Raw genomic sequence first — 8,780 nt, 5'->3', positions numbered from 1 at the left:
GCCTACCAATCATTCCAACAGAAATAGTTGGGTCTTTAAATAGGCCGGTAAGTTAAACACCGAATATAAGGGGAAAGGACCGCCAAGCAAGGACGATGAAGAACCCCGCCCACCGAACACAGGGGACAAAAGAAATTCCCCCCTGAGGTGAAAATAGTGAAGATGATATATGTCACACATATCCCCATGAGGGAACGCAAGCTCACACTAAGGGACGTCTACGCCGTAGAGCCTGTCACCCCTAAATTCAACCCGTGGTCGGCTTGTCCGATCACCTTCGATTGCAGGGAGCACCCGGCCAATATCCGTCATGGAGGTTCAGCAGGTCTGGTCCTCGATCCAATTATCGATGGGTTCCATCTCACTCGAGTCCTTATGGACGGTGGCAGCAGTCTTAACTTGATTTATCAAGACACTATTCGTAAAATGGGTATTGACCCATCAAGAATCAAGCCTAGTAACACCACCTTCAAAGGAGTGATACCCGGCGTCGAAGCCCGTTGCACGAGTAAATTAACATTGGAAGTAGTCTTCGGTTCACCGGACAACTTCTGAAGCAAAGACTTGATCTTCGACATCGTCCCCTTCCACAGTGGTTATCATGCACAGCTCGGACGTACCACCTTCTCCCGCTTTAATGCAGTCCTGCATTATGCTTACTTAAAGCTCAAAATGCCTGGACCCCGTGGTGTTATCACAGTCAATGGAAACATGGACCGCTCCCTCCATACCGAGGAGCACACTGTGTCCCTTGCAGCCGAGGTACAGAGCGGCCTCATCAAGCCGAACACTTCATCGGCCATCAAGCCTCCGGACACTGTTAAACGAGTCCAGCCTACCCTGCAGAATGACAGCTTGGTCAATCCAGTGCTGGACTAGAAGTTCCGCATCCGTCAATCGCCCTATCTAAGCGCGACATATGTACCGCGTGTGCATAACTACGCACTTAAAATACCTTGGGCAACGACGGAGGCACATTGCAGACGAGGTTCAGAGTGCGGCTCGACCCTACTCGGACCTTAAACATTTTCCTCTCTTTTCTTTTTTCTTCTTTCTCCTCTCATATCACAGGTTCGTTAAGACCTAATAACTTCACGGTCGTACAAGGGCCCTTTTCCAGGCTCCTTTTTCTTAACGATGGTCTATTGCAGACGTGCGACAGGGTGTCCAGGGGATCTTCAAGACTACCTTTCTCCTTTTGGCCCTGTATACAGCTTTCCCTTGTCCACAAATTCTCGGCATGTAAAATAGCCTTGATGTTTATGGCATCATGTGTAATAGCATGTTTTGACGTATCAATCAGATTATAAGGGAAACCGTTTTTACCAACCCTTGTTCGGTATTGGTTTATTTCACAAGATGTATTCCCCCTTTGTGTCAGATTGCCATGAATACTCTGGTACGACCTAAGTGCCAGGGGCTCTATTCGGCCACATATATTTTCAAAAAAAGTCCGGACACTTCTATACTACACTTCGGCGTCCCGAACATTGCATTGCCAGGCTCCTATGGTTACTACCTTATGTTCCGCTTTTTCGGCTAGGGTAGTAAAGGGAGAACTATTGCAATTGTGTTTCCGGTTCACCTCGTCAAACACCTCAGTAGAGAAAGCCGAAAACTGATTGTCATGATAAGGCGAGAGCTGGTCGGTGGTTCGGCGACTTGTTATAAATCTTTTGCGATTTCTTCCGTATTATATGAAGGACCGTGCTTCATCCGGTCACGTGTCTAAGGCATCCCAGTTCGGATAGCTGCATACGCACTAGGAGCTAGTACTTAGCCCCACCGTCAAACTCCTATGGCTAAATGAAAGTGATAAAGCCGCATAGTCTGATTGCCTGGTTCACTATGTAGACACCCCCCTTACGGACCAAGACGTTGGGTCAAGCATGATCATGCATTGTATCGAACACCCCCGTAGCATCTACATGGGGGCTGAAGCCGACGACTGGCAAACTTTCAGAATAATAAAATACAGCCGCATAGGAGGAATGTAATTTCAGACAAAAGCATACACATATTACAGGCCCTGGTTCATAATACAAAGTCTGGATAACTATATTACATTTACTCAAAGAGGATATCCTTTGAGCATTGGCCCTCTACTATCCGGGGACCCTCCAGGACGTCGTCAAAATACTGCTCCGGCTTGCGGTGGTCCTTGCCTTTGGGCGGGCCCTCGGTCGCCACGACGGTGGCCTTCATCTTCGCCCAGTTCATCTGGACACGGGCGAAGGCCATCCACACACCCTCTATGCATGCTGAGCGCTTCACAGCTTCCACTCGGGGCAGTGCGTCGGCGAGTCGCTTCACCAGGCCGAAGTAGCTGCTTGGAATTGGTTCGATTGGCCATAGCTGGACTATGACGTCCTTCATGGCCAATCCGGACATCCTATGTAGCTCCGCCCATTGCATCATCTGGTTGTTTAACAACGCCGGACGCTCCGGCGCTAGTAATTGTGACCAGAAGAGCTTCTCCATCATGTGTCCCTCCTGGGCCCGGAAGAATTACGCAGCGTCGGCAGCACTCTTCGGAAGATTCGCAAATGCGTCTGGAGAACTCGACAGCTGAGTGAGCAAGGCATATCTTTAACTGCCAAATATACTCTACAAAAGAAAGGGCTTACCAGCCGCTATCTGTTCGGCCTGCCGGATCTCCTCACGAGCCGCCCAAGACTTGGTTCGCGCCTCCTTGGCCTCCTGGAGAGCCTTGGGCCTCACCAGCCGCTTGGGCTGTATTCTCCTCCTCCAAGGCCTCGCACTTGCTGGAGGCATCCTTGAGCTCTTGCTCCACCTCTATCACCCTCTCCTCATACTGGCGGCGGGCAACCTGCTCGGCCTTGAAATCCACAGCCGCTTTATCAGCGCCCGCTTTGCTTGCCCTCGCTTGCTCTTTGGCTTGCGCATGGGCGCTCTTGAGGGTCTCGACCTCAGCCACGCTACCTGCAATCATATTCATGGCAGCACATGAGCTTAAACTCCGCATTTGAATATCACTTCAGGCGCGTAAAACAATCTTTTAAAGCATACCTTGCACCTCATCGAACCACTTGTTGACGCGGTCGATATCATCATCGGCCAGCTTCAGCTTCTGCTTGAGTTCGGAAACTTTAGCGGCCTGAGCGGTCGCCGCCAACATGGAAGCCTGTTTATCCAATAGACAAGTACGTTACCTCCTGCGATCATTACTTGATCCTCTATTCGGCCATCTTTCAAAACCGAACAGAGTCTTAGTGGCTAAGAATATTACATCGCATACCTCGAAGTCTGTTAGCAGGCTGGTGAAGGCTTCGTTCAACCCACTCTTGGTGGACTGAACCTTCTCAACCACCACACCCATCAGGGTGCGGTGCTCCTCCATGATGGAAGCGCGTCGCAGTGCCTCGACCAGGGTGTTTGGCGCCTCCGGATTAGTAGAGGTCACCACCGGAGTTGGTGCCCCCCCTCTTTTGAAGGGGTTGCTCGCTCGATTCAAGCCACTTGGGTCTCCGAAATAGTGTTCAGCTGGGGGCTGGACTGGCCAGGGCCCCCGTCATCAATCTCCATGGGGGTTGCACCCCCCATGTTCTCGGCAGCTGAGGCATTACCCTCTAGCGCCGTCTTGGTGGCCTCTCGCACATCTCCATGGCCCAGAGAGGCCCTTCAAGACAACACCTCGGTGTCATCCATGATGGTTGGCGGAGAGGCTCGCGAGGCGTCTCGCTCTCTACCATCTCTGGTGCCAGTGAGTTCCCCTCAGATGGCGATGGTTGGGGGAGGTCGCGGGCCGAACTGGAACACACAATATAATATGTTATATTACAATCATAAAAGACCGGATGTCTGTAAAGTATCCTTTGGCACTTACAATGTGGCTAGGGGCTTTTCCCTGGGGCGCCTATTGGGGGAGTGTTCGGTATTTGTGTCTGAATCATCCGAGAGGGTTATCTTCCCCCTCTTGGACGCCCCCGCCTCCGGGTCTACGGAGGCGGCCCTTATCTTCTTCCTCCCCTTAAGGGGAGAATCGCTTTCCACCTCCTCCTCCTCTTTGTCTTCATCTCCCTCATGGGAGGAGAGAGCTTCAGTATCTTCGGACACTACATCCGAAGTACCTTTATGGCGGAGGCCACCCTTGGCCTCCTTGCTCTTCTTCTTGGCCTTCTTTTTCGGCACCTGATATGGCGACGCGACCAGCATCCTCGTTAGCAGAGGAGTGGCTGGGTCTTCAGGTAGCGGAGCCGGACACTTGATCCGCTCTGCCTTCGTTGTCCAGCCCTGAATGAGGAATGAAAAACTCAGTATACCCTTTGATTGGTGAACCGTAGTTATGCTTGGAACAAAATACATACGGGAGTGGCCGGATTCGCACTGTTGATACGTCTCCAACGTATCTATAATTTTTGATTGTTCCATGCTGTTATATTATCAATCTTGGATGTTTTATAATCATTTTATATCATTTTTTGGTACTAACCTATTGACATAGTGCCAAGTGCCAGTTGCTGTTTTTTTCATGTTTTTTACATCACAGAAAATCAATACCAAATGGCAAACGCAACGAAACTTTACAGAGATTTTTTTGGACCAAAAGGAACATAATGGGCCCTGGCTGCGCCTGGGGGTGCTCCGAGGAGAGCACAACCCACCAGCACACGCCAGGAGGCCCAGGCGCGCCCTGATGGGTTGTGCCCACCTCAGGTGCCCCCAGACCGCCTCTTTGCTCTATAAATACCCCAATATTCTAGGAACCCTAGGGGAGTTGATGAAATATTGATCCAGCCACCGCAGAGTCTAGAACCACCAGATCCAATCTAGACACCATCTCAGATGGGGTTCACCACCTCCATTAGTGCCTCTCCGATGATGCGTGAGTAGTTCTTTGTAGACCTTCGGGTGCGTAGTTAGTAGCTAGATGTCTTCCTCTCTCTCTTGCTGATTCTCAATACAATGGTCTCTTGGAGATCCATATGATGTAACTCTTTTTGCGGTCTGTTTGTTGGGATCTGATGAACTTTGAGTTTATGATCAGTTATATCTTTTTATATCCATGAAAGTTATTTGAGTTTCTTTGATCTCTTATATGCATGATTTCTTATAGCCTCGTATTTATTCTCTGATATTTGGGTTTTGTTTGGCCAACTTGATCTATTTATCTTGCAATGGGAAGAGGTGCTTTGTAGTGGGTTCGATCTTACGGTGCTTGATCCCAGTGACAGAAGGGGAACTGGCACGTATGTATCGTTGCTACTAAGGATAAAACGATGGGGTCTATCTCTACATAGATAGATCTTGTCTACATCTTGCCATTGTTCTTATTGCATTACTCCGTTTCTTCATGAACTTAATACACTAGATGCATGTTGGATAGCGGTCGATGTGTGGAGTAATAGTAGTAGATGCAGGCAGGACTTGGTCTACTAATCTTGGACATGATGCCTATGTAATGATCATTGCCTGGATATCTTCATGATTATTTGAAGTTCTATCAATTTTCCAACAGTAATTTGTTCACCCACCATTTGCTATTTTTCTCGAGAGAAGCCACAAGTGAAACCTACGGCCCCCAGGTTTCTTTATCATATTATTTGCCTTTGCGATATAATTTTCCTTTGCATTTATTTTCAGGTCTATTAAACCAAAAATACAAAAATACTTTGCTGCACTTTATTTTATTTGCTATCTATTTATTCGATCTATTACAACTTTCTCCCATCCACGCACCAATTTCTGGCACCGTTACTGTAACGCCCCGAGACCGTTGTGCCAGGTGTCTTCCAGTTATTCGCCGTCGTTGCTATGTCATTCGCTTGCGTGTTTCATCTTTCCATGTCATCATCCGCATTGCATCTGCATGTTTTTGAAAACTTGCATCCGTCCCGGTCTCCTCGTTCTCTCTGTTGTCCGTTCTGAGCTCAACCACACTTGCACGCGCCTGTAGCACGTCCGAAATATTATTTTATAAGTGGCCGGAAAATGTTCTCGGATTGGGTTGAAAGTTGGCATGCGGTGTTTTTATAGTGTTAGTAGGTCGCCTGCCAAGTTTCATCGCATTCGGAGTTCGTTTGATAGCCCAACCGTTAAACTATAGCGGCAGTATAGCCGGTCTTTTCGTCGGACGTTTTCGGTCCCCGGAAACCGCTGCCGGGTCTCTCTCTCTCTTCTCTTCTCTCAGCCTGAGGTTTTCTGCACAGCCCACCACCACTCACCGCCAGGCCCAACCTAACCTCTCTCGTCAGCCCGCGACCCTCCTCGCGTGCGTCCGAAAGCTGTCCCGGACCCGGCCCGGGCAGTCGTTACCGTTGGATTCGGATCGTCCCCAAAGATCTACAAAACATCTCCGTTTTGTTAATTGGGCCCCCTAACCTATTTATCTGGGATCGTCCGATTACGACCGGATGAACCGAATAGCCCCTAACCAAACCCACTGGCTATATATATATTAGGCTAACCTAGACCAAATCCCTAATTCCGAGGGATCGATCCCACCGCCGCCACTCACTTCCTCGGATTCCATGCCGAACCAATCCCTGCATCCCTCTCGATCCAAATCCTCCTCGTTTTCCTCTCCTGCCAGATCCAACCAGCGCCTTGCCTCTTCTACGAACCGGGGAGCAGAGACCCAAGGCCGCCTCGAGCTCCATCGCTGTGCTACGCCACCTCCTCCTGGGATCCTTGCCGTTTCCCGCTCCCCGCGCTTTCCTTCTTGCCGGAGCCAAGCCACCGTTGCCGCCACGCAATCCCCGTCGCTGCCTCGTCTGCTCGTTCTCGAAGACGTTGACCGAGCCATCCCCAACCTCCATGGAGCGCCGCCTGCTCCAGCCGAAGATCCCTGCAGCCTCGCGCGGTCAAGGCCTCGAGCAGGAGCGCCGTTCCTGTCTCCTCGCGACCTTGAGCATGACCTTGCTCGCGCCTCCTTTGGTTCCCGAGGCTGAGCCGCCCCGTGCTCGCAATCCTGCATCGCCTTCTCTCCGTGTTGCCTCGCCGGTCATTGACGCTACCTCCGGTGAGCCTCCCGATCTCGTTGCCCCCGCTTTTCTCCATGTCTCTCCTATCTGAGCTCTCTCTCGCTCTCTGTTTTTCTTCACAGGAAATCATCCCTGATGCCGGTCCTTGTCCACAGCACCTCGGCGCCGCCGCGCCCCGTTTTCGACCCGATCTGGTCGAGATGGGTCCGGCCTGCGTCAGATCCCGGCGTCCCCAGCTTACCTGATGCGCCGCCAAGCCCTCTCGCCGGCCTCCCATGCTTCTGTGTGCGGGGACGACGACCAGAGACAAGCCCCTCGTCCCGCCTCTGCCCGTGTTGACCGCGCCAAGTCCCACGACCGACCGCACGCACCTGGGCTGCCTCATCTTCGCCTGTTGACCGCGTCGAACGAGCTCGATCCACCAGCGCCCGCGCCTGGGCCACCTCTGCTCCGGCCCAGCGGCTCCCCTCCGTCGCGTGAGGCCCAAAGCCCCAAGCTGGCCTCCTCTGCAGATGGGCCAAGCCCATGGTGAACGCCCTAGCGCCCAGCAATTTTCGGCCCGGCTGTGTTTTTTCCTGTCCATGCGATTTTAGCCAATTTCCAGGGATCTGCAGTTTTTATAGAAAAACCCTTGTACTTCATGCATATAATAACTTAATAACCGTGCATCGGTTTAAAATGATTTATATATGAAACTTGTTTAGAGTTTTGTCTAGATTCATAATATCCAACTTTCATCTATGTTTGAAATGTTTAAAATGATGTTTGCATTATTTTGCTCCTATGCCATGTTAAAATGCTTTAATTCATAACTAAATAACCGTAGCTCCAAACCTAAGAAACTTTATATGTAAATGGGGTGGAAAAATGTCTAGTTTAACATGATGGCTCTACTTTGCATGTTTAACAACTCTAAAATATGTCTTAGGGCAGAACAGTACCAAACCTTAAAATATGCACATGGGGAGTTTTTGGACTTGTTGTTTGTTGTTCCGGCCTCATTTAACCTTGCCTAGATAGGTAGTTTTGCGTTGCTTCACCCTCTTGCCATGTTGAACAACATTTAATATTGTTGGGTACATAAACGAGATCGAACTAAATAACTTGAAAGTGGTGTTTCGTCAATATGCAATGGAGTTGCATGTTGAGCTCCACTTAATTTGTAGGATTGTTTGTGCATTTTGCCATGCCATGCTTCATTAAACCGGACATGCATCATACTTGATTGTGCATCATGCCATGATTATGTGATGGTTGTTTACTATGTTGTTTGCTTCTTTCCGGGTTACTTCTCGCGTTAGCTTCGGTTTCGTTCTGGAGTTGTGAGGATCCGTTCATCTACGCCCGTTTGTCTTCCTCATGGACTCGTTCTTCTTCCTTGCGGGATCTCAGGCAAGATGACCATACCCTCGAAATCACTTCTATCTTTGTTTGCTAGATGCTCGCTCTTTTGCTATGCCTATGCTACGATACCTACCACATGCTATATCATGCCTCCCATATTGCCATGTCAAACCTCTAACCCACCTTGTCCTAGCAAACCGTTGTTTGGCTATGTTACCGCTTTGCTCAGCCCCTCTTATAGCGTTGTTAGTTGCAGGTGAAGATTGGAGTTTATTCCATGTTGGAACATGGATATGTTGGGATATCACAACATCTCTTATTTTAATTAATGCATCTATATACTTGGTAAAGGGTGGAAGGCTCGGCCTTATGCCTGGTGTTTTTTTTCCACTCTTGCCGCCCTAGTTTCCGTCATACCGGTGTTATGTTCCTTGATTTTGTGTTCCTTACACGGTTGGGTTATAATGGGAACCCCTTGACAGTTCGCTTTGA

At 49.7% G+C, this 8,780-nt stretch overlaps 1 protein-coding gene across 2 annotated transcripts; it reads left to right on the top strand.

Annotated features, from left to right (window-relative positions):
* Window positions 1–6,447: 6,447 nt before the first annotated feature.
* Window positions 6,448–8,312, top strand: LOC123150634 (translation initiation factor IF-2). Of its 2 annotated transcripts, XM_044570472.1 has the most exons (3): window positions 6,448–6,982; window positions 7,100–7,472; window positions 8,246–8,312. In XM_044570472.1, exons 1-3 carry the CDS (start codon window positions 6,778–6,780, stop codon window positions 8,268–8,270), a joined length of 603 nt encoding a protein of 200 aa, XP_044426407.1. In that variant the 5' UTR covers window positions 6,448–6,777; the 3' UTR covers window positions 8,271–8,312. The 2 variants fall into 2 exon arrangements, 1 of the variants encoding a protein (XP_044426407.1); XR_006475251.1 differs by lacking the exon at window positions 8,246–8,312 and having other exon boundaries at window positions 7,067–7,788.
* Window positions 8,313–8,780: the final 468 nt, after the last annotated feature.

Source organism: Triticum aestivum, chromosome 7A (genome assembly GCF_018294505.1).
Source record: "Triticum aestivum cultivar Chinese Spring chromosome 7A, IWGSC CS RefSeq v2.1, whole genome shotgun sequence".
Taxonomy (NCBI): Eukaryota; Viridiplantae; Streptophyta; class Magnoliopsida; order Poales; family Poaceae; genus Triticum; species Triticum aestivum.
The sequence above is the reverse complement of the archived record's forward strand: the minus strand, read 5'-3'. Positions and strand labels throughout refer to the sequence as shown.